Genomic DNA, 25,024 nt, shown 5'->3' with positions numbered 1-25,024 from the left:
GTCCATGCCAAATTTCTTCTTTCATTCAGGAATGACGGTTGTCATTGTAGACAGGATATTCCAGGACAACAGTTATTCTTTTAATTACCCAGATGACAACAGTTGTCTCCTTGGGGTTAGATCTGAAGTGAGCCCTGTGGTATCAAGAATGAAATTTCCTGCAGCTCTTCTTGAGAAGGACATTTTGTGCCTCATGCTTATTGTAATAGCATCTAATATTAACATGCTTAGCATCAGTCAGTTTTGCCATTTAAATCAAGTTTATCTGCATTGTAACTCTTTCAAGGTCTGACAAACCGTTGACGTCTTTGTCACAACTTTCCATGAAGACATGAAGGAAACAGCTGGAACATGTCCCATGTCCCACGCCTGTCTATTCTTTGGGCCTGGGGTAGGGGAACACATCCAAAAATGTTGTAAATTTAAATGATAACCAATTAATATCCAACAGTTATTACAGGACTTGTCTATAAAAAATTAATAGCACCACATTAAAAAGTCATTAGAAATGCAAAATCATCCTGTCAGTGACATAAAGCTTGTCACACAGAAATAAAACATCATTAATATTCTGATTAATATCCTGACATGTACCAGTAAATCAGTCAATATCTAAAGATTGGCTAATTTTATATTGAATCATGACTCGAGCATCTATTAATAGTTTCATTAGTCCAGTGGTTATTATCCAGTGGTAAATCATTTTTTGCTCCAAACACACGCTGTGCTGTTAAAAGATTATCCAGTTGACATTTAATGGAAACTGACAGCGTGATTGCAAGTGTGTTTTTGCTTTTATACACCAGTTTAATAAATAAGCTGATAAGAAACGAATTTAAGCCACAGTAGTCACAGGACTGTTGTGTGTTCAATGCAGTTGTGTAGTACAATCTTTCATGAATTATTTCTTCTTTTATATGAATCTCTGATATGGCTGTGGAATAACAAGTTGTCTCAGAGACTGATTTGTTAATTTTGTTGTGACTGTGCATATGCAACATCTCAAAAAGACGCAGTAGGGACTTCAACAAATGGGGCACTCATAAAATTTTGTATATGACGTTGAGAACATTATTTTGTGTATTTGGTGTAATGGAATGTGTTTATGCGGTTTAAGGTTTATGCGGTTTCAACGCATCGATTTTTACAATGCTCATCATTCTGAGAAGCGAGGCATGCTCTGATTGGCCAGCTATCCAGTGTGTTGTGATTGGCCGAGTACCTCAACAGTATGATGGAAATGTTACGCCCCTTACTGTATTGTGATGCTGTGTCCCGGCACAACGACACAAAAACAATAAAACCCATTATAAACGAGCCATTTGTTAGATCCAGTGGGGACATAATTACTGATTATAATGACTTATACTGTCTTTTTTACCTTGACATTACCATGGCTGCATTTGTGATCGGAAAAACGACAAACAACAAGCACTACTCTACACTGCTCAAAACTTGCATTTGAATCGTCAGTGGCAAATTCTTTAAATAAGAAAACGTACTTAAAGGCTGCGAGCCAGAAGCACCAGACTGTCCTTGCAAAATTGGAATTGCCCCACTTTATAGAAACAGTCTTTGAGCATAGCTGGTAGGCTACTCACAGGTTCAGGAAATAGTCCTCCATAAAATGCGCTGCACACACTCTAATATTTGGGTTGAACTGTTCTGGAACAGTCTTGTAAATACAACTTAACCACTGATTTCTAGTTGTATCCTCTTTTGGAAGCCCAAACAAAGTACTTTCGCTTTCACAACGAAACACAGCGTCTCCAGGACATGGCGCCGGTGGCAGCAACAATACTACAGCGAGAATAATGGTTCCGCCTTCTTTCTTTGCGTAATCGTTTGGGCAGTGTTTTGCAAATCTTCCCACACCATGACGTAGACATGTGGGGGCGTGTTTGAATGAGCCGTTTTAGGTGGACGTGGTCGAGTCTTAACTTTTATAAAGAATATCTCTTTGGGTTTGAGACTTTAGTCTTTGCAACTTCAGGGATCTTATCTATGCACTAACAGCTTGTAACACTTCAAAGAGAAAGGAAAACTTGAATGCATCATCTGTCCTCCAACATACTCTCAATCCATTCATTCCATCCATCCTCAATTAGAGATTATCATCTCTCAGTCTGTAATAGATTGAATGAATCACCCAGAACAACACCATCACCACCTCTCTCTATTCTCTCTCTAGAATTCGTCATGCTCTAAAATGAGCTCTTACACCCTTGTCTGAGCTTTTTTTTTTTCTGCCTTGATTGTGTCGTGGATGTTTTGTGACCTTGAGAGAAACCGGGTTTATGATTTGCTTTGATGTTTTAGAAGTTATAAAATTCTCACTGCAATGATTAATTTCTGGATATTTCTCTTTCTCTTTATCAGTGTATTGCAGCCTGACATGGGGAAAAAGTCCAAATTCAAGACCTCAGTGAAGAAGAAGACTCTAAACCCGGAGTTTAACGAGGTCAGCTATTCCTATTAAAGGTGTAGTCACATGAAGCTCCACAATTAATTGAGATTATGGTTCTCGCAGTTAATTAAAAAATGAAAAATGCCGATTCCTCTAAGTCTACTTGCACTAAAAATATCTTTTACCCAATTTTTATTTATTTTTTTGCAGTGGCTAAGCACTGTAACCAGTCACAGACAAGTGGAATGGAAAACCAAAGGCATTTAAATGAGTCTATAGGCCTTAAGAGGGAGTTTAAAGCAGTCTTGATTATGTTTTTAATCTAAAGTAATAATCACAATAAAATACCAGGGAGAAATACATAACAATTAGGGTATTGTCACAGTCATTCAGCGCTTTAGACTTTCAGCTCTGTTCAAATCCATTCATATTCATGCGAATGTGGGCGAGCGGAAACGCAGGCACAAGTGAAGAAGTTTCATTCTTGGCGGCATACCAAATTCAAGTTTGACGAACTTTGACCTGTGAATTTCTATAGTCACATATTGATCTCGACTCAAAATGAAGAATAAAAACTTGATTTGCAGTTTGTGGAAAAGTGTTGTAGGTGGTATATATATATATATATATATATATATATATATATATATGACAAATTTTATTGTATTATTTTTTTGTTACTTATAAGTTATGGTTTATTGAAAAAACAGAAGCCCTAGAATGTGATAGCCTATCCTGTTGTTCATAATTTTGCATGCTTTGTGAACACGCATTGTAAATATAAATGTTGTTTTGTCCCTCCACCAAAACTCATGTGTGTCCTCTTCAACCCAGGAGTTTTCCTATGAAGTCCCACATGATCAGCTGGCCAAGAAAACCCTGGAGATCTCAGTCTGGGACTATGACCTGGGCATGAGCAATGACTTCATAGGTGAGTTTTGCAATCAAAAATATGCATTTCCATTGAAGTCTTTGGTGCGAAGCATTTCACCAAACATGAAGTACACAGTTTCAAAATTAAAGCCGCTTGATGATAATTGTTAAAAGCTTGACTTATACAGTTGTTTAGTTAGTTATGCTGTCTTTCCTGTACTTAATTATACATTATGTAATTACACTGTATACACACAACTGTGCAGCAAAATTAAGTACAAGTACAAAAAATAGAGTTATAGAATATGTCTGTTATATACCGTGTATATAAGATAGTGACTTGATTTGAACATTTCTGCAGAAAGCTTTGCTGCATAGACTTCCCATGTAAACGCAAACCGAGCGACAACTCCCAACTTATTTCGACATGGATCTTTCCTTTAAGATGGTGCTGTTTTGATACTTTGTTCCTGTAGAAACGAATGTTACAACTTGCATGTCTCATTTCCTGTTCAGAATAAGAAAAGAGTTTTATATAAAGGGTAGTTCACCTAAAAATCTCATCATTTGCTTATTCCCATGTCATTCCAAACCTTTTTCCTTCCTTGGAGCACCAAAGGAGTAGTTTGGCAAAGTGGAAGGGGTCCAGGGCTGTCAAGCTCCGAAAAAAGAAAAACCAAAAAAGCATCACAAAGGACCATAAAAGTAGTCCAATGTGAACCATACGATAACTTTGTGTGAGGAACAGACTGAAATTTAAGACGTTAATCACTGAACGTGACAGCTGTGGTCACTGTTCACTTTTAATGAAAGAGCAGCCTGGACATTCTGCTATAAATAACTGCTTTTGTGTTCCACAGAAGAAAAAAGATCATACAGGTTTCGAAAGACATGCGGGTGAGTAAATGATGGCTGAACTGTCCCTTAATGAAAAGAAACAGAGGAAGAGTCTAGAACAGAAAAGCTCTTGAGCTTTGTGCTGTGACATGTTTATTTATGGTTGAATGACTCGAGCGCTCTGTAACGATCGGGACAGTGAGAGTAATTGATGTCAGTGTTACTGATTTAGAGGGGATGGCTGAGGAACGGATGAGGGGATCAACAGAAGTGTAAAGACATGAAGGGATGTGAATGAGCAGAGGCTTGTGAGAGACATCCAGGTGTGAAGGCACACCGAAGACGCAGGTCTAAGATTGACAAGTGCAATGAAGCTTAGTATTTATTTAACTTTTTCTTGGATCTTTCCAATTTGCTTTCTTTCCTCTCCCTGTCTATTTCCTTTCTTTTTCTTTCATTCCCTATGGCAGGGATGTCATGCATAGGGTTCATTTGTCATGGCTTGCTCGTGGCCATGAGCATGTGGTATTGATGTGAGGTGTGTGTTTGTGTAGGAGTGATCGAAGCGGGACAGAATCTCAGTACGTGAGGGGCCTGATGAAATGAAACGCAGCTTGTGTCCACCAACATACTCGCACGCACTTTCATTATTCAGAGCAAGCTCAGGTGTTAGACTAAGGAGAGACGTGCTGAAGTGTCTAGAACAACTCGACAGCAGAAACCACAGTCAAATATACATATTATATATACATATATAAGCAATATGTATGTATGTAATATAATATACTCTTGTAATTTTGAAAAGCTGATGGCTTGTGCTAGAATGTTACGGTGGGCAAACATCGAACCATAATACTTACCTCATCAATTAAATATTCATGTTCTGTTTTAGTTACGTTGTCCATTGGGAAAGTTAAAACTGTCATTGTAAACACAAGATTTAAAACAGATTTATGTGCGAATATAGACAAGCAGGTATTGAAAGGTTGCATGCTCATCACTCTCTGCTCGGTGTTATTAACCTCATAAATATGTAAATAAGCATCTAATTACTACCCAGGGTAAAATATGAACAGTATAAAACAGAATATATTAGACAAATATGGCATGCAGTTACCTAACACACAAAAATGCAATTAAAATATCAAGGAAAATACACTACTGTTCAAAAGGGGGGGTTGAACATTTTATTCAGCAAGGATGCATCATATTTATTCTAATTATTTAAAATAATTAGAAATAAATTGTTCTTTTGAACTTTCTATTCATCAAAGAATCCTGGAAAGAAATAGTTTTCACAAAAACTGATAAAATAGCTGATTTCAGCATTGATAATAAGAAATGTTTCTTCATCACCAACTCAGCATATTGGAATAAAGCGGCTATGTTATAATATTAAATCATTTTATGCTTTTTACTGTGTTTTTAATCAAATAAATCCAGCCTTTGTGAGCATAACAGATTTCTTTCAAAAACATTTTTTAAAAATCCTACTAACCCCGAACTTTTAAACAGTCGTGTAATTATTCATTGTTTTTTTGTTTGTTTGTTTTTTGGTCATAATCATGCAGCCCTGCTATTTTTCATTTGGTATCCTATTGTTCTCTCTTTCTCAGGTGGCGTTGAATTGGGGATTAACGCAAAAGGAGAGAGACTGAAACACTGGTTTGAGTGTCTAAAATACAAAGGAAAGAAAGTGGAGTACTGGCACACACTGACACAGCAAGGAGCCCCTTGCAGTGACTAACACACAGACAAGCACACACCTTCATCCTCTGAAAAGTAATACAAAATTAATGGAGTAATAATGATAAAGAAATGCAATAATGCTCAGTCTGAGAATGATGATGATGACATTCAATATTAATGCGTGAAAAAAAGCATCATAATCCGTTGTACAGCTAAGTGTCACATTCTTTGTGATGAGAAAGAAGCAAGTGTGATCACAAGCCCAGATTGTGACGCACAAACAATCGACCCCTTTTTCTGGTCTACACGTCACTTATGTGAAATCGTACTGTGTTGTGACGATGCCACAGGAACTCATGCCATATTATAGTGTTATTGTTTATTACATGTTAAACGTGTAATAGCATCCTGGTGTTTGTTACAGTTGGTGGTGCCGTAATTTTGCACACTTGTCAAAGCACAACACATGCAGCTGACTGTAAATGTCTATGTGTATCTATGTATTTACCTTTTGTGATTTGTTACGTATGAAAGTTTACAGTCTCTGCCAGCCCGACAAAAACATGATGCACAGGAAAAGCACAAGGGACGGCGCATGAAGGAACTCTAAAGCAATGAAAGGAACTGTCTATGGATTTAAATGTTCACTCAAGAACTGCTGCCTGTCTCTTCGACAAGAACCAAACGACAGTCACCTCAACGCGAATGTGTGTGTGAAGGTCCCTGTCTGTTTTGTCTCTGTACATGTCTCTGTTGAATGTTTGTACAGTCTCCGCTGAATGTTTGTACAGTCTCCAACAAAAAAAAACAAAAAAAACAAGCGCTGATGCACATTGACAGACTTTTTCGCTCTCTCTCTCCGGAGCCCTCTACTGGTTTAGAGGCCTAGCCGTCAGGACAGTGCCAGTATGGAGGGTGAATCGCCTCTGGTAGGCCTCATGCACAACTGCACGCCCCATTAGGGGTTAAATTAGCAATCAAACGAAGCCTTTGAAGGACACACTACCTGTCAAGGACGGCTTTGGGTCGGAACACAAAATCTGGGTCGGTTTGCTTTGTCGTCCTGACAATGTGTTGACATAAGATCTGTGAAACGATGCACTTTTTTTTGCCATGCGTGGGAATTTCGGATGTAATCGTATCTGAGTGATTGCATTTATTAGCTGTTTATTAGATTCTGTAAATCAGCTACCTGAATCTACTTTTCATCTGGTCTTGATTGAAGACATTTTATGCATTTAACTGCACAAAAAACTTATTGTTAACCCTGTCCTTTCATGGAGTTCTGCTGTGTTTTTTTTTATTATTATTATTATTATTATTTTATTTTTTTACATTTGAGTTATCAAATGAATGGCCTAAGCGGTGTATAATTATCAAATGTTATTCTAAGCAGCTGCATGCCAAGTGAATGTCACATATGCTTTGATGGACCACTGATCTGCAGTGCTTATGTTTGTCCTAATATCCATCAATGGGCCCTTCTAAGGGTATTTGTTTTTGCTCAGTGAACTGGGACAATCCAGGCTACCTTTGATGAAACAGCATGGCATTTAGATAATGGACTGGCACCACCTGCCAGCCAAGATGGGACTCCAGGGGGAGCGTTAATGAACGAAGGGTCCAACTGAAGGAGGATTATTCAAGTCTCGCTCACGTGTCCTTGTTGACTGTTCGTGTGGAACATGTGATGTGACTGCCATCGTGTGTCGCTCTCTGTAACTGCTCTCCGAAATAAACTGGTGCAACAGTGGCTGCTGGAAATGAGAGCAAGTTTTGTGCGTCCAAGTCTTATCAGATTTCTTGTCATTTCATGGAAAATAAATAACGAATGCATGATGTGAAGTACATCTTTAATGACCGAGATTGTGCATGCATTCAAACTATGCATAACATGCTATTGTTACATAAATGCATTTGTTTGTGATAAAAGAATGATTGAATGTAGAACAGAAAGTTTGATTATTTTTTTGTGGCGAGACACTTGTGATGTCTTTTCATCTCTCTCTTTTTATGGATTAATTGGATTAATTATTCTTCCCATGAAAAGAGGAGCGCCAGCCTCATCGCTCCACAGTATCAGAACGAAGGGCTGTAGAGCTGCAAAAGAAGAGAAGGAGCGAGAAAAAGAGATGCTTGTGGCTGCAGAGGCCTCCACTCCCTTCTCCGTCAGTGAGAGAAAAGCCTTGTGACGGGCATCTGAGATGAATGATTCAGACTCCTCCGGAAACATTCCACACAAGTTAGGATTTAAGAAGAGCTCTGACAAACCTGAGGAGAAGAGAGGAGAGGAGAATTCGGTCATGATTTACTCATCCACACTTGTTCCAAATCTGCATGCTGTTATTTTTATTTCCATGGAATTCAAAATGAGAATTTGTAAAGTGTACATGCTTCCTTCTTTCCATTCATTGTTGCCAAAAAGGAGTAAAAAGCACCAAAAAAATGATCACAAACATATAATAAAAGTAGTCCATATGACTATATTCCAAGTTATCTGAAGCCACATCATAGCTTTTAGTGAGAAACAGGCCAAACATTTTTCAAAATATTTTCAGTGGATAATTTCATAATTTTCTTCTCAAGAAGTTAATATATGGCTTGGAATATCGTGTAGTGCATGATTTTCTGATAATATTTACATTGTGTGGAAAATGAGATTGTGTATATATGTTAAAAAAACAAATTCTCCTTTTGTGTTCTACTGAGAAAATGGTTTGGAACAAGATGATGCAGCATTTTGGAGTAAATGAAGTGCCTGTCTTACCCAGATTCCTCAGTAAGTCCTCCAGTTGGGTGTCCACTGTCAGTTTAATTTTAGGCAGTATGACCTCAGCGGTTTGGGCTGGGATTTTATTCATCTCAGAAACCATTGCTTCAATAGAGTCTTTCTTTATGTTATTTTCCATCAATACAAAAGATTCTTCTGACGTTGTGCGCGGGATCAGTATGTACAGGCTGTTTTTGCCCGTAAGAGGGAACTTTCCGACCTGGAGAAATAGTTCTGCATTGTATGTGTTTGTACAAATACGTACACAAGTGCTTGTAGTTCATTTATAGGAATTGGTGTCATTTATGCTATATTTTCTTTTATTTTGTGATTTTTTTATTTAATTATTTCTATTTTAGATTACATATTTCTTTATTTGATTCAACATTAATACCTTTTTTATTTATTTGTTCTAAATGTATGTATTGAAATACACCACACTATAGTAACCAGTTAATGTTATTCCTTTTTTTTTTTTTTTAAGACTAAGACAAACTTGCCTCAGAACTATCTAAACACATATTACATGGTTGCACTTTTTTAAAATAAATATATATATTTTTAATTATGGTGAAAGGGGACATGCAAATTGGCTGATATTCTGAAGAGAAAAACAAACAATATTCTATATTAATTTGCCTTATACACTAAACAAAGTAAATCTATAAAATAATGTAACCAAGTTAACTATTCGGTTAATAATATCGGTATCAAGTCAAATGGTCTCAAATGCACACAAATAGCACCATTTCCTAATAATGACCTTTGTCCATTAATTGCGCCACTTACCTCGGCCTGTAATTTTTTGTTGTAGCCCATTTGAAGGCTGTACTTGGAGCTGTAGAGAGTCTGCACTTCTATGACCTCACCTGAAAACTTCATGAAGTTTTCTCGTTTATTTGTGGATTCAAAAACTGTCTTCCATTTACCTGTAAAGCACAAAGAAACACAAACACAGTGTCATAAAACATAAATAGGCACAGTATTCAGATATATAATATCACTTACCATTAAAGTAGACAGCATTTAACAAAACAAACGAGGTGGCAGGATCCACATAATCAAGTAACTCAGGGATTTTATTGTTTGTCTTCTTTGCCACCCATTGATTGATGAGAATCACGTTTTGATCGCTGTCATTGGTCAGCTTCTCTGGCACGGCATCATAGAACTCCTTTGATTGGTTGACAAAAGCTTCTCCCAACTGTTGCTCTATGTGGAAACAAAACTCGTCAGGCTATGGATGTGACTGCAGTCTTAATATAGGCAGTATCAAAATGAAGTCCAGAATAAGTGATTCTGATGTAATTACAGCAATGCTGTTATTTTGACAACGTATATCCTTGGGAAAAAGAAGTAAGCCCAATTGTAATCCTGAAATTAAAACTTTAAAAACCTGTACTTGAAGATAATTAATTAAATGCTTAAGTGGACTTTTCATGACTGTATCTTAACACACTTGAGTACACTTTTAAAAAGTGCGCCTTGTAATAATGTGTTGACTAACATATATTTTCAATTAATTCTAAATAACATGCAATTAAGTGTCTGAAAACTGAAAAATGACATTCAGTATATTTTTTAGAAAATATTGTCCATTATAACTCTCCTTTTAAAGTATTTAGTATGTAGTTCTTTTTCACAAGGTGAGTGGTTTTCTTAGCTAATGAGTGAGTTTTTACTGTGGCTACCTGGGGAATAAAAGATAGCAGAGGCCATACTCAGTGTGTCCTTTATCACTTGTTTCAGTTTCTTTGTCTCAGAATGCACACAAGAGAATTCTGAAGGAATCCTAAGAGCACCTTCCAGCTGTGTTCTGGTCTCACCTCGAGCACCTTGGAAAGAGGATGACGCAAAGAGAGAGAAGTAAGAAGCTAAGCAGGTCAACAAAGTACAATGTGTAGCCTTTTGGCGACTGTATGACGTTCCTCCATTATTGTCTTACCCAATAGCAGGTTGAAAAGAGCTACAGCAATGCTGATTGGGGAGAAGATCAAGTTGGTTTGCGGTTTTGAACCTTTAAGTTTGGCGTATACAGAGACGGAGAAGTCTCTGAGAGAATCCTGCAGAATTGCCTTCCCTGATCTGCTGTCCTGTTCCTCACAGTCCTCCCATGGGCCAATGTGGTTAAAGCAGCGGGGCAGAGGGGGGGCTAAGGAATAAAATAGGAGGTAAAGGTTACCCCTTACCTAAAGTCATTTCTTTCCAAAAGAATGTGATTTGAGATATAAAATTACAGTTTAGTCATCATTTTATTCATACTGTTTAGTCAGAATTTACGTATCCCCAAATGAAAATCTCATTCCAATTATAGATCAAATGTTGTTTTACAGTAGAGTAAATTCATAAATAACATCTATTTTAAAAAATAACTAATTTCTTTTTTCTTTTACTCTTGTATAGTAAGAGTAAAATTAAAACAAAATGTATATTTTTTTCAAATATTTTATTTTATTCTTAATAAAATATTTTAGAAAATATTCATGTTTGTTTCATTTTATTTTATTTTTCCTAAATGTAATAATAATATTAAAACAGGCAGAAATTATACTTACATTTTATTTTAAAATTACATAAATATTTTTTAAGTTAAATGTAATAATATTAAAACTGAACTTATTTATTTATTCAAAATTAATGTTTTTATTTATAAAAAATATTCTTAAAATTACTAAGTGTAACAATAATAATGTTAAAACAGGCTTATTTGAATTAATTCTATTTTAATTTATAATTATTATTCTTAATATAATGATAATACTAATACTAAAACAGAATTTATACATATTTGTTTGTTTGTTTGTTTTTTTACATTTTATTTATTTTTAATATTTTTGAATTTTAACACAATTAAATGTGAAAAATATTTAAATAAACATCATAAATATATATATATATATATATATATATATACAATTGTATTATGCCTAAGTTAAAACACAGTATTTATAAATATTTTAATATATTGTAATTTATTTTTAATGTATTTTATAAATTTTTTAAGTATAAAATATGAGAAAAACATTCAAACAGACAGAAAACTGCATTTTAAATAAGTGTCTGAAAGGAGTACCTGCCACCTCCAGCTCCACTGACAGCGTATGAGATGTATTAGCTATGACACAGTGGTACATCCCAGCATCTTCCTCTTTGGTCTGACTAATTTTAATTGCGTGGTCCTGTCCTTCAGGGCTGGTGTTCCAGAAAATCCTCTGAGGTGTCTTGTTCTCCTCTTGGTCATCTTTGTCTTTGTCGGGCTTGAGAAGCATCACACCATTTTCTGTCTCTCGTTTCCAGATAACAGTAAGGTTTTCTGTCCCTCCGGAGGAGAAAAACTTAGCAACCTTGCATGGAAGAGTCACATCATTCCCAGCTAATTCTTTGACGACCTGCCATTCCTGATAGGGCGGGGGTGCTAAGAAAGAAGAAAGGGTTCAGTTTGTTAATTGACCTCTGAGATAATAAGTCATCAATGTAACAAAACCTTTCTAACCTTTCACACGTATTGTGAATGTTCTGCTCAACCTCGTACGATCCTCTGCTTTAAAGCCATCCTGAACACACTTGTACTGTCCTTCTTGGGTGGTATTTATGTTTCTGAGGTTCAGGATGTTTCCTTTCTCCTCAAGTGTGTGCTGCTGCTGTGTGTGAGCAGATGTGAAGCTCCAGGTGTATGTGGGGTCAGCCAGCACAGGGGCATCATCAGGAAGACAAGTAAGGGGAATGTCAGAGTTTTGCAGAACAGTGATCTCGCAGGTAGACAGGGAAAGCTGAAGAAAGGGGAGATTGTAAAACCACAAGTGTTGTAAAAGAGGTCCATATTATATACTGTATATGTCCTCTGAAGACTGATTTTTTTTTTAATTACACTGAGTGAAGTCAAGCTAGTTTGGAACAACATGAAAGTGAGTAAAAGCCAGCGATTTGTTTTTATTTAATTTAACTTTTGGGTGAACTGTCTACATTGGACACATCAAAAGTCATCCTGTTGTTGGTTAGAAGTAATGTTATTTTTATCATTACTATTTAAGTTTTTATCAATATTTTTTTATATTTTCATTTTAAATTTTGATTAAAAATGTGGATTTGATTTTAAAAAAGATATATTTTGATTTTGAAACTTTTTGGTATTTTTCATTTTTATTCGTTTTCATATCTATATAGTTAAAAAATAGTTTTAGTCATTCTAGTGCATCAAGTTAAACTAAATGAAAATCAGAAATGTTTTCATTTCAAATGCAACTTGAGAGAGATCTATCTATTAAGCAATGCGGAAGTAAGCTATTTTCTTTTAATTATGTTCGAGAGTAAACAGAAGCAAGAAGGAAAAACTATTTACGCCACAAAACTGTGTTTGTGATTATGATAATACATGAAAATAATATGATAAAAAGGTCACTTGAAAATGTTAATTTTACTACCACGGTGTAAACGTCTTCATTTTATAATTCGTTTACTTACACCTGCACAGAGAAACAGGAGGACGCGATACATGCTGTTGGATTCAATCCTGGAGAGAAAAAAACAACAACAAATCTGTAAGTTACAGTCTCAACACATACATCTGATATTCAACATTATGTCTAAAAAAACCCACACACTATACTAAAAATGCATATAAATATAAATTCAAGCAACCAAAGAACAAACCGTTTTTATTCATAGTCAGTAACCTATAGGCCTGGTGGCGATTGCTAATATCTACTATGAGAGACTAGAATGGGAGTAAAAAGCAAATTTCTTTGTAAAAATTAAATATCAATAAAGAAAAACAACTTACGCAGAAATAATTCCAAATGCAAAGAAGCTTCAAGCCCATAAAGGTCTGTCTGTTTGTCACTTCTGTCTGGTCCTCTTGCTGTGTTTTCTTTCCCCTGCTAATTGGTAAATCATTACACAGATGTTTGCTAATATGTTGATTCTTTATGTACATAGACCCTTGATAGAAATCTGACTGATTTACGGAAAATCACATGTCCAAAGTCTCTTTAACAGATAAAAATAAGTGGGCCTTGTAAGTTAGCCATGTTAATCTGTTGTTCATTGCATTAACTTGAAAAATATAAAGTACATTTTCCATATATATCACTTTATTTGCTTTTCCTCAGTTAACTACACTTTTTTTTTTACTTCCACAGTGTTTTTTGACCTAGAGAAGGACACAGAGAGGTCAATTTTCCTTTTAATTTTCTCACAAGTTCAAGATGCTTTAGTCAGTTTTGTCTGTTTACATGCTTTGACTTTTCCTGTGGAGCCGGAAGGTGAATTTGAATAGATTATTAAAATGCTAATTAATTCAAACGGCCAATTGTGTCCCTGCACCTCTATGTCTGAAGTGTTTTCTCAAAGAATAATTAGCATGTTCAGCATTAGCATTAGCATTAGAATATTCAGGTATGTTTTTCTGGCGGTTTCTTTCTTCAATACTATTTCACCAAAGCTAATAGTAGTTAAATATGTTTCTGATAGAAACTTCGGCAACTTAGAGCAACAAAAATGGACAATGTTGCCCGGTCTTTCTTTTTTCCAGAGCTAAAAGGGCATGTTTATCCTGACCGCAGTGCCCAGGAGATTTGGTCCATCTCCAGAACGGGGGAGTGAGCTGTATTATCGGACTCTGACGCAGAAGGAAAAATTGCCTATTGTGGTGTCAACTGTGCTTCTTATCTAAGACCCAAGCTGCTGTAAGTTTGTTTCAGCATTATAAAACCATCTCCATCTCTCACATCTGAAAAAGAAAAAAGAAATGTGATGCTGAGACTGCAAAAATGGTCAAGGCCTGGGAAACACATTTGTTGAAATTCTACACTGATGGTTACAACTTTCAGTCTCTTCATGACATATCAACTAAGTTTGTTTGTTTATTTAAAGAAATTAATACTTTTATTCAGGAAGGATGCATTAAATTGATCAAAAATGACAGTAAAGACATTTTTAATGTTATATTTGTATTTCAAGTAAATGCTGTTCTTTCAAAGAATCCTGTAAGAAAGTATCACCGCTTCCTACCGTAACATTTCTAATGTTTGCTGGCCACCAAATCAGCATATTAAACTGATTTCTGAAGGATCAGATTGCACAGAAGACTGGAGTAATGGTACTGAAAATTCAGCTTCTTATCACAGGAATAAATTACATTTTAAAATATATTACAATAGAAACTGTTATTTTCAATTGTAAAAAATATCTCACTTACTGTTAATGAACTGTCTTCTTTAGAAAACTTAAAAAAAAAATCTTGCCAATCCCAAAATTTTCAATTGTAGGTGACAGTCCATCTGCAGTAATCACTGACGATGATTTCACAATCACAATGATGCAAATGATGTCAGAGCACTCTGATTATGAAAATCTTTTTGGTATAAAACTTAATACATTAATAAAATGAACAGACTATGCCAATTTACCTTAAAGAGTAGATCATGTGTGTAAATCATGCTCTGTGTGTGTGTGTGTGTTTATGTGGTTTATGAGGACACAAATTTGTATAATGACATGGGTATGACAGAGGTATTACAATATGAAGGTGGTTTATGAGGACACTGCCTATGTCCCCGTAATTCAAAAGGCTTAAAAAACATACTAAATGGTGTTTTTTTTTTAATCTAAAAATGCACAAAGTCTCCTGTGAGGGCTAAGTTTAGGTGTAGGGTTGGTGTAGGGCAATAGCACACACAGTTTGTTCAGTATAAAAACCATTACGCCTATGGAGAGTCCCCATAAACCACAAAAACCAACGTGTGTGTGTGCGTAGCTTTGCTGTGTCTTGGAAGCTCAGCTTTGTCACCTGTGAAACTCCAGATAAACTCTAGCAGGCCTCTTATCACAGCTCAAGGGCAGAGAGGGGCGAGAAAGAGTGTTTTCATCTGGACAAACCTCACATAGAACGATACATGACTAACTTTGAATGTCTCTGCAATGTTACACTACCTGTGATACACTCGTCAGTGATTTTACATGAAGAATCTCCAAGATATGGAGTAATTCTAGTAGCCTTTACTCTGTTCAGAATATATATAAAATGACAGATGCTAATAGTCACTGACAGAATTTTATCATGACTGTGAACAGCAATTGTGTGTGTGTGTGTGTGTGTGTGTGTGTAGGTGTGTGTACAACGTTAAGTATCTATTTAATGGCAACTTGATCTTCATAAAAATTGATTTTAGTAAATATTTCTCCTTTAAAATATGTAGATCAATCTTAGACTTTATTAATGCTTTACTATACAGCAATTATTCTAATGCAAATATCCTAATAGTACAAATGCGGTTGGCATATTTTTTATGCTAAAGTATGTAGTTGTAGATTGTGAATTATGACGGAAAAAACCTACCAATGCCCTTAATATTACTTATGAAACACAAAGCAATACTACGGTAGTTCTTTTGGTAGTTTAAACATCTTTGAAATGTTTTATTTTGTTTGTTTTTTTTTTGCCCCGTCCTTGTTCGTCTTGCTTGTTTTTAACTCTTTCATCGCTGCTGCTCTACTGCAATGTAAAAAATGCTGCCTGCAAAGCTAAAGACCTTTGTGAAGAACATCCAAGTCATAACACCAAACTTCACCAATGCATACCAAAAAGAAACTTATTCCATGTTTAGATAGTGATAACACACCAAGGTTGTGGTGATATTATTTATTCACTGTAAACAGACTAATGTTCTTGGCTTAGAGGTCATTGGGATGATATCTAATAATCCAAAAAGAATCTTAGAAAACTCCAGCAGCTTTCAGGAGCTCTCACTAGAAGATCTGGAATCTGTCTTTATGCATCGTTTAAAATAGAGCTGATCTGAGTATGTCAGAACATGATGGCCATTAGCAAGAAAATGAACATCATGGTATCCTCACAGTTTTCTTTTATTTTAAATTCTTTACAAATCTGCTTTAGATACCTATTTCACAAGAACCAGAAAACTCTAATAGAACATAAATTAAACATAAAATATATTCACTAACATCAGTAATCTTTCATTAAAAAATGTCACATTTACATTCAAAATGACTTACCTCAGCCATCATACAAACACATTCAACTTTAACTTGCTTTGAACTTGTTTACCCAAAGACAGAGGGAAGCTGAAAACAAAACTGAATGGAAAAATACAATTCATCTTGTATTCAGCATGTGCTTAATGAAACTAGTTCAGCCCGTGACAGTTCAGTTCTTACATAGTGCTCAGTTTATACATCTGCCAGGACAGAAAAGTCTTTTTTAGTGAAAGAAGGTGATTCATAGGGTCCACACAGTTCCAAAAAGAGCCAGGACTATCGGATGTGGGGGAGAAATGTTGGCCCCGATGTTATTCTCTCAGTGGAAGGTTGCAGTTGTGTTGAGGAGGGTTGGTTGGTTAATAAAACTGAATCTCTGGAGTTCCAGCGGTAAAGCGTCCGCTCTCTGAGTCTTTGAGAAGCAGCTTCCTCATCTCTGTTCATCTCTGCATGCTTCTGGTATCGCCGCTGAAACACCAGCCAAAACTGATCTTCCTGCAGCAAATGGAAAATGACAGTGTGTATAATTTAAGCAATTTGCTGGGTTTCAAAGTTGCAAGGTTTAGTTGGCTGGAATTGGCAGTATTATTATGTGCGCCTCATAAAACACAAAAGGTTAATTTCTGAACAATATCCTGAACCAAGCTAACTGAAATAAAGCTGAAATAAAATACTAAGGCCTGGTTTCACAGACAGGGCTTAGGTTAAGACAGGAATAGGCCATAATTCCATTAGTATATTTAAGTAGTTTTTATAAAAACACTACTGGTGTGCATCTTGAGACAAAACATTGGAACTGACATATTTTAAGACCAGTCAGTGCAAAGTTCATTCGGTTAAAACTGCCCAGACATGCATTTTAGTCTGGGACTAGACTTAACCCTTGTCTGTGAAACCGGGGTTAAACGTACTAAAATTACTAAAACAAAAATAAATATACACTAAAAAGCACTCTTCCTTTTTGAAGCTCCCGCTCCCATTCACTGTGATTAAGTGAGTGAGTGACAAGTTTTACAAAAGAAAGTCAAATGGTTTTAGTGAGTAAATGAAGACTATTTTCATTTTTTGGGTGAACTTTTCCTCTATGCTTTACAAAGACAAATCAGGTGAATGGGATTTGTATGTGTATCTGTGGAGTTGAAGTCTCACCGGAGTCTGCTGCAGAGATGCAGGGACGTCACGGCGCACCCTCCTTGGTTTGGCACAGTACGACTCCAAATGCTGGAGGTCACATCCACGCACACAACACTGTTCTACGATCCCTTTACCACGATAGCGGGGACCACCACTACGGGCTGCTCCAGGTTTGCCTAACCACCAACAGACACAAAGCAAAATGCTTTTAAAGCCAGTTACATGCATGTGAATTAGCTGCAACTATCAAACTGCCAACGTGGGGTCATGCAAGACAATTCATGCCTTGTATGCTCTAAAAATAAATCATGCGCTTAATAAAACTACAACAATCATTTAAAACACAAAAGTTAAAAAATTTGAGGTTAGGAAGTTATTTTAAAGAAATTATTACTTTTATTCTGTAAAAACTGATTAAATTGAACAAGTTACAGATAAGACTTTTTATGAGAAGTTTATAATCAAATAATCAGAATATAGCAAAAATAATAAGCATATATCAAATAAATGCTGTTCTTTTTAACTTGGAATGATTTCTGAAGAATCATGTGACGCTGAAGACTGGAGTAATGAATGCTGAAAATCAGCTTTGCATCATAGGAAAAAATTACATTTAAAAATATATTCAAGTAGAAAACAGTTCATTTAAATTGTAATAATATTTCACAACATCGCTTTTTTTTTTTTTTACTGTATTTTTAATCATGAATTGTGTATGTAGTTCATATAGCCCAGTGCTAGGAATTAATTTTTGTGCAAAATTACTAAAATTGGATATTGTCACTAAGACCGTGTCATAATGTTCCTTTTGAGAAAAGGAGTGAGAGAGAATGAGAAAATGTGAGCGAAAAGTGTCAAGGTGTCCTTGGATACAGAACAGGGTGAAAGGGCCTCAGTTAGCAGAAATAAAAATGTTGATATCAACAACCACAAATCAAGAGTACATGTTGGTGTGGTGACTTATATTGTCATTTATTCAATGTTTAATATAACTTCATACCACCTACAACAGCAGTCTGTTACTGTTTGCTATTGGTTGGTTGATCTGCATCAACACCATAATGATAACAGCTTGACTTGATAACACAGTCTATATCTTCAGGGCAAGGCCACTTTTAATACACTGATATTAAGTAACCATCTCAGGGTTTGTCCCGCTTTGACTCACACAATCAGCACACGCATCTTTGAAAATACAGGACTTTAGAAGTGTAAGATAAAGTTTGTAGGTGACTCTCACCTCTGTAAAAGCCACGGTCTCCACACACAAACTCCAGGTCAGCGACTAGTTCTCGTCCACAGCGTGCTTTGGCAGCCTCGCCGGCGTCTGGCAGGATCAGGACGCAGTACAGGGAATAGAGGACACACACACTTCGCCAGCTGGGCACCTGCTTCACCAGAAACAAACAAACTCTCAGCCACCTGCATCTTATCGGACAGATACACTCCTTTTTGTCAAAGCAATGGATACAATTCTTGACGAATGACGCTCTGAATACATTTTGTTTTGCAAACCTTACTGATTTGAAAGCGCGTACAAAAAGTCCAGATGGCATTGCTATGCAAGATCCTTCGAATACACAGTTTCCATGTTGCCTTACACTCTTAAAAATAAAGGTTCCAGTGATTCTATAGAAACATTCTCATTCCCCAAAGAACCTTTCAATAAGCTGCTTTTTCTGTAGAACTTTTTAATAATCTAAAGAACCTTATTCCACTAGAAATAACTTTTTGTGTAATTGAAAGGTTCCATGGATGTTCAGGTTCTTCATCAGTTCCAAAAAATAACTTTTTATTTTAAGAGTGTACGCAAAAAGCTGCTGACTCAGAAAATGACCTTTTGCAAAAGCTTAAACTGTTTTAACCTTTTGATATGATGGCGTAGATTGCAGATCTATATTTTTCTACATCCCACACGACAAATTGACGTCATAATAGCTCCCTGACATGCAAACCTGCATTGGAGGCAGTAATTGTTACTCACAAAAAGGTAATTTGACTCATCCATGGAAACTAGTCATTTAGCAAAAAAATTAAGGTTTTTTTGACTAACTTTTCAGTGTAAACGCCCCAAGATGAGCTACAAAACAGGATGAAGTGGTCTTCGCTACCCTAATTCTACACCCAGATAACATGCAACAGGTGTAATCGTCCTTAGTTTGAAAGCCTGATCCTGGTGCCTCCCATTTCAATACAGTTTTTCTATGTAAATGCATGTGGAGTCTTACCTTCAGGAATTCTCTAAGCATCTGAAGGCATCTGGCATGACACCTAGGCATTCCGTCTGATGGCATGTCTTTTTTTTCAAGGTTTGGTCTCTCTAAAGAGCTACTGACGTTCTTACTCCGGTGTGCTCTTATAGGAGGACCAGGAAGGGATGGGCCAATGGCACACACACACACACACACACACACACACACGGACACATCCTTCCATTCCTCTACACACACTGACAACTCCTAATCACAAAGCTTGTTTTACTGGAGATGCATGAAACTACAAAAGAAATCTGATAAATAAACAGCAACAAACCAAAACTGACACCCTAATGTCTATCATTTATGGCTCTGAAATGTAAAAGGGATGAATTTATCTGACAGATATCGTTCCTTTAGAAATCCTTCATTATGTGCAAGCATATACAGCTTTTAATTGTCATCATTATCTTATATAACGTCGGTTTCAAGATTTTCTGCAGCATGACATTGAAATCCATCTTATGAGTGACGACAATGGAGGAAGAAGTTATCACGAATATATCTCAGCAAGAAGCTGGTTAAGTGATTTTTGAGTGTGTAGGCTTCAGCTGAAATGATAAATGAAACAAAGATAGATGCAGGAACGCATTCAGAGCCAATCAGAGAGAACACACTTACAGATAAAATAAAGACAAAACGTTATGTTAACAGTCAGACGTGTGGGTACATTATTAACTGGAGGTACGATGTACAGCAGTTGGTTTACGTAATGAAATGACTAATGCTTAGTATGACATAAAACTTTTTATTTGAACTGAGAATTAATGTTTAATAATTTCACTTTTAGAAGCTAAAATTAAATTAAAAATTAAATCCAAACAGATTTTGTGGTAACCGTGCATTATTCACTATTTATTGCACAAACACATCATGTTCATAAATCTCTGCTAACATCTTTTTGGCATACATATTTTATTTAAATAATATTTGTGCTATTAAATAATAATCAATTGAATTAACAAACCTACTGATCTTAAAGCGATAGTTCACCTAAAAAATGAAAATGTTGCCATCATTTACTCACCCTCAAGATGTCCCAACCCTGTATGAATTTCTTTCTTGTCTGATTAACACAAAAGAAGATATTTTGAAGAATGTGGGTAACCACACAGTGGCTTGTATACTAGGTAGGCCAACGGGGAGCAGCAACTACCCACATTCTTCAAAATCATCTTCTTTCATGTTCAGCAGAAGAAAGCAATTGATACAGATTTGGAACAACTTAAGGGTGAGTAAATGATAAATCACTTTGGGGTAAACTCTTCCTTTAAGCTTTAAAACATTCTTCTGCTGTTCACATAAAATGATGCACTAGGAGCTGCTATACCTCCTGAACAGACATCTTTGGCGCAGTCTGATCCTCTAAATCTGATCTGTCGGCTTTGCGTTAAAGATGTTGAGCGCGGCTTCCTTCTGTCTCAGCCGAGCTCGTAGGTTGTTGATTCTCTCCTCCTGGGCCAACTGATCAAAATCAAACGCAAGACAGCTGTCAGCCCTGGGGAGCAAAGCACCCTCTAAATGCTCATTGTCATCCTCATGCGTCTCTCTTTCTCTTTCTCCTCCTGCTGCTGCTTCAGGCTGATCTGAGACGATAGAAGATGTGTGGATGATCTGTGGCTGCTGGAGGAGATTGGGCTGGGAGCTAGATGTCTCCTGACTAGACTCCAGATCCTCAGGAGGTTTGGGTGGGCTACTCAGTGACCTGGACTCATCTTCCTGTGAATTCAAAGGCACAATTCATTTATAAACATGGGATCACAAAGGTTTTGAAACAGCACTAATTACTAAATTTACTAAAGGTACTGTAAGGGATTTCAGTCAGAAAAATCTATGTCCTCCTGACCTGAAGTGGTCAAGGCTTGGCTGGTTAGCATGAACTAGTTAGTTCACCCTGCTGGTAGATGTCAGAACTACACTATCCTGAAAGTTTCTTTCTCCATTAACAGCCATTCAAAAGTAGCCATATATTCTAGAGAGCTCTTAAAAAAACTATTGTTTCTGTCTGGCTTAGGTAATTGTCTTAAACACAAGGAATGCTAATAAAATCCAGATAAAACAATAGACAGGCAGAAAACCTTTCTGAAGACATTTAACCAAGTTTCTTGGTTAGTATAAAATGTGGGACTTACCTATTTTAGGTCTTAGGACATTTTATGCATGTTCATCTTCAAAACTTATTTCACACAGAGCAAAATAAAAGATTAAAGTTTGACCTTTTGATACTCTTTGTCTGTACAGCATTGCTCAGGCATTTCTTCAGAGACTTTGTGCAGACTTGGTGAAATCTGTATGTTAATGTCAAGATCTCTGACTGGAGTCTGAACATCTTGTCTCTGTGGATTGGAAACAGCCATGCAAACATCAGAAATCCAATAAAAAATCTATATCAAATGCCTAGAACAAACAATGCACAATATATCACAAAAAGTAAAGTGAATCACTAAAAAAATTATTTTTTCTGAACATTTATAGCTAGGTGATGTAAAAATTATGTTATGCATGAATTTATCTGACAGATAGTCCCTTTGAGATCATTTATGTAGAGGCGTAAACAGCTTTGAATTTAATTGAATTGTCATCATGGTCATATTTAGACCCGCTTTCAAGCTTCTCTGCAACATGACACTAAAATCAATCTTAAGAGTGATGATAAGAAAAAGACATTATTATGAGTATCTCTACACAAGACAATACTGTCTTTGTTCATTCAATTCAGTTTAATAACAGTGTCAATGTTGCAAAGTTAGTGTCATTATCCAGCTTTTTCCGGTTTTGTTCTCATCTGATACTGTCAGTGCAGCTAAAAGGACAGTTGACCCGAAAATAAATATTCTGTCATCATTTACTCACCCTCAGGTTGCTCCAAACCCGTATAAGTTTATCTGTTCTGTTGAACACAAAAGCCAATATTTTGAAGAATGTTGGTAACCAAAAAGTTGCTGGTAGCTACCGACTTCCATAGTATGAAAAAAAAATACTATAGAAGTCAATGGCTACGCTCAACTGTTTGGCTACCAACATTCTTCAAAATACTGACTTTTGTGTTCAACAGAACAGAGAAAAAAATCATACAGATTCAACTCCATAAGGGTGAGTAAATGATGATAAAGAATTGCATTTTAGGGGGAACTATCTCTTTAAATCAATAATATTACAAAATATTAAGTGCAATTAAAATCCCAACTGAGAATCACCATGATAACACCTAAAATAAAAAACTATATAAAAGAGGGAAATGTCCTACCTTGCTCTGTTGTGGTCTGGGTGAAGTGTCCAGAAGCGGTTGCGCCTGACAGCTAGGTGTATTTATTTGGTTCTGTTTACTAGGAGAAACAGGACACACACCTGAAGATGCTGAGGGAGAGTTTTGTAATCTCACTCGCCTGCAATTTGTCTTCCTCACTGAGAGGAAGATCTGGCCATTATACACAATAATAGCATTTTGCCGAACAGATTCCCTGATTCTGGGTAGAGAGGCAGCATCATTTTCCAGCCCTGAAAATTGTATTTTAGGCTTATGTGCTTTTAAAATTGTTCTTAAGACCTTAAAGGCAGCGATGCTGGAACTCACAACAGGCAGTGAAAACTGGCCTGGAGTTATTCTGGAGACCAGTGGCCTCTGGCTCAGTGGGACCGGTTCTCTGCGGTCCTTGCCCACAGCCACTTCTTTTTCCCGCAGCTCAACCGGACAGATCCACGTCACTGTCTGTGGCATCTGTTTCTCTGATCCATGCAGAATCAGAGCGACACTGATCTTCTTGGCTGTGGAGCTGGACAGAGACTGCAGAGGCATGTTTTTGACACATGCTTCCTTGGGAATGTAAACCACAATGTTCTCCATGCAAGACACTCAGAAGAGTTTAAACCTGTAGGATTTGTGGAATAAAGCCTTCATATTGTTGCAATCTGTTGTTTTATGTATGAGAATTAATTTTCATCTGTGCATTTTTATTTTCACTAAACAAAATGTGTTTAAACTAAACATCTTAGCATATAAAATACATAAGTTAAATACAAGTACCTTTAATAGAAAATGGTAACTAGGCAACATCCTAGTTACTTCTGTTTGTCGCTAACGCACTACTATTATGTAAACAAACAAAATTATAAGAGATTATTTTTTTAAAGACAACGCTGTATTAATGTATGGTACTTTGTCTGAAATTATTGTTACCAGGTTGAACTTCCTGGATTTATCGTTAAGAACGACCAACGAGCTGACAAACAAATACAGGAAATAATAAATACCAAACTAAAAACAAATGTTGTCATGTACCTAAAACAGGTCACTTGGCTCGAAGTATAAGCTGTGCATTCATGTCTTCACACCAAAGACCACAACTTTAATTCACACGGAGCTTTTCCACAAAAAATAAACCAGTTTCTTTTGAAGATATGCAGCCAGGTTCAACTCTTTGCACTCAGCGATGACTTCCGGGGAAAACTTCCGGAGTTTGTTGTCAAAATAAAAGTCATTGTTCTAAGTCTAAAGTAATTCGAAGTAGACCGCGGACCAAAATAATCAAACAGTTTGTGAACTTTTAGTGAATAGTTCATTATTATGCAATTTACCAATTTATTCACTGGTTACTTATTAATAACTGTTATTAACTACATTAATGTTCACACCAGATTTATCATAATTTGATTTATTATAAGCACGCTCTGCTGTCAGCTGATGTTAAATGTTCCTGCTCATGGATAAAAAAAAAAAAAGCAATACAAGAAAAATAATTTAGATGATTATTTACGTTATTACATATAATACGCTATAATTGTACAAACTTTCCTCTCTGGCTTGTGTTTTCTTCTATTTGACTATTCATGTGTTCTAGATAATCTATATTTAATTTGATTGTAATCGTATTATTATTTTATTCTAATCTTACATTCGAACAAAAAAGCAAAAATTCTACAATAGTTTCAAATCATCTACGTTGAATTTTACACAAAGGAGAGTTTACCTTCAAGCATGGCAGCAATAAATCAGTCTCTGGCAGAGCATGTGCACTGTTCTATGAGCCATGGAGTAATGCACAGTGTGCTGCATAAATTTATCAT

At 36.1% G+C, this 25,024-nt stretch overlaps 4 protein-coding genes across 8 annotated transcripts in view; 1 reads left to right on the top strand and 3 right to left on the bottom strand.

Annotated features, from left to right (window-relative positions):
- The window catches only part of LOC306848731 (double C2-like domain-containing protein beta), a 29,699-nt gene extending 23,097 nt beyond the window's left edge, over nt 1-6,602 (top strand). The window contains exons 9-11 of the mRNA XM_079383466.1: nt 2,380-2,461; nt 3,242-3,338; nt 5,734-6,602. Of these exons, the coding sequence (XP_079239592.1) occupies nt 2,380-2,461; nt 3,242-3,338; nt 5,734-5,864 (310 nt within the window). The 3' untranslated portion in view covers nt 5,865-6,602. The remainder of the gene's footprint in view (nt 1-2,379; nt 2,462-3,241; nt 3,339-5,733) is intronic.
- A 1,040-nt stretch (nt 6,603-7,642) lies between these two features.
- Nucleotides 7,643-13,640, bottom strand: LOC306848730 (plasma protease C1 inhibitor-like). Of its 2 annotated transcripts, none has more exons than XM_079383465.1 (10): nt 13,357-13,640; nt 13,038-13,086; nt 12,070-12,346; nt 11,650-11,991; nt 10,522-10,728; nt 10,268-10,411; nt 9,585-9,788; nt 9,366-9,505; nt 8,574-8,796; nt 7,643-8,077 (listed from the first exon to the last, which is right to left on the bottom strand). In XM_079383465.1, exons 2-10 carry the CDS (start codon nt 13,068-13,070, stop codon nt 7,818-7,820), a joined length of 1,830 nt encoding a protein of 609 aa, XP_079239591.1. In that variant the 5' UTR covers nt 13,071-13,086; nt 13,357-13,640; the 3' UTR covers nt 7,643-7,817. The 2 variants fall into 2 exon arrangements, with proteins under 2 accessions (XP_079239591.1, XP_079239590.1); XM_079383464.1 differs by having other exon boundaries at nt 8,565-8,796; nt 13,357-13,469.
- Nucleotides 13,641-16,178: 2,538 nt separating this feature from the next.
- On the bottom strand, nt 16,179-20,119 carry igf3 (insulin-like growth factor 3). 2 transcript variants are annotated; one of them, XM_079381966.1, is made up of 4 exons: nt 19,934-20,119; nt 18,946-19,093; nt 17,721-17,881; nt 16,202-17,066 (listed from the first exon to the last, which is right to left on the bottom strand). In XM_079381966.1, the coding sequence occupies exons 1-4, from the start codon at nt 19,997-19,999 to the stop codon at nt 16,848-16,850; spliced, it is 594 nt and encodes a 197-aa protein (XP_079238092.1). In that variant the 5' UTR covers nt 20,000-20,119; the 3' UTR covers nt 16,202-16,847. The 2 variants fall into 2 exon arrangements, with proteins under 2 accessions (XP_079238091.1, XP_079238092.1); XM_079381965.1 differs by lacking the exon at nt 19,934-20,119 and having other exon boundaries at nt 16,179-17,066; nt 18,946-19,818.
- Nucleotides 18,960-24,403, bottom strand: LOC306847802 (uncharacterized protein). 3 transcript variants are annotated; one of them, XM_079381964.1, is made up of 5 exons: nt 24,240-24,396; nt 23,208-23,829; nt 22,177-22,296; nt 21,291-21,679; nt 18,960-19,096 (listed from the first exon to the last, which is right to left on the bottom strand). In XM_079381964.1, the coding sequence occupies exons 2-4, from the start codon at nt 23,802-23,804 to the stop codon at nt 21,326-21,328; spliced, it is 1,071 nt and encodes a 356-aa protein (XP_079238090.1). In that variant the 5' UTR covers nt 23,805-23,829; nt 24,240-24,396; the 3' UTR covers nt 18,960-19,096; nt 21,291-21,325. The 3 variants fall into 3 exon arrangements, 2 of the variants coding, with proteins under 2 accessions (XP_079238090.1, XP_079238089.1); XM_079381963.1 differs by lacking the exon at nt 18,960-19,096 and adding an exon at nt 23,985-24,046 and having other exon boundaries at nt 20,691-21,679; nt 24,240-24,402; XR_013782185.1 differs by lacking the exon at nt 18,960-19,096 and adding an exon at nt 20,696-20,988 and having other exon boundaries at nt 21,212-21,679; nt 24,240-24,403.
- Between the last annotated feature and the right edge of the window lie 621 nt (nt 24,404-25,024).

Source organism: Barbus barbus, assembly GCF_936440315.1.
Source record: "Barbus barbus genome assembly, chromosome: 28".
Classification (NCBI taxonomy): domain Eukaryota; kingdom Metazoa; phylum Chordata; class Actinopteri; order Cypriniformes; family Cyprinidae; genus Barbus; species Barbus barbus.
This window is presented reverse-complemented; position numbering and strand designations above follow the sequence as displayed.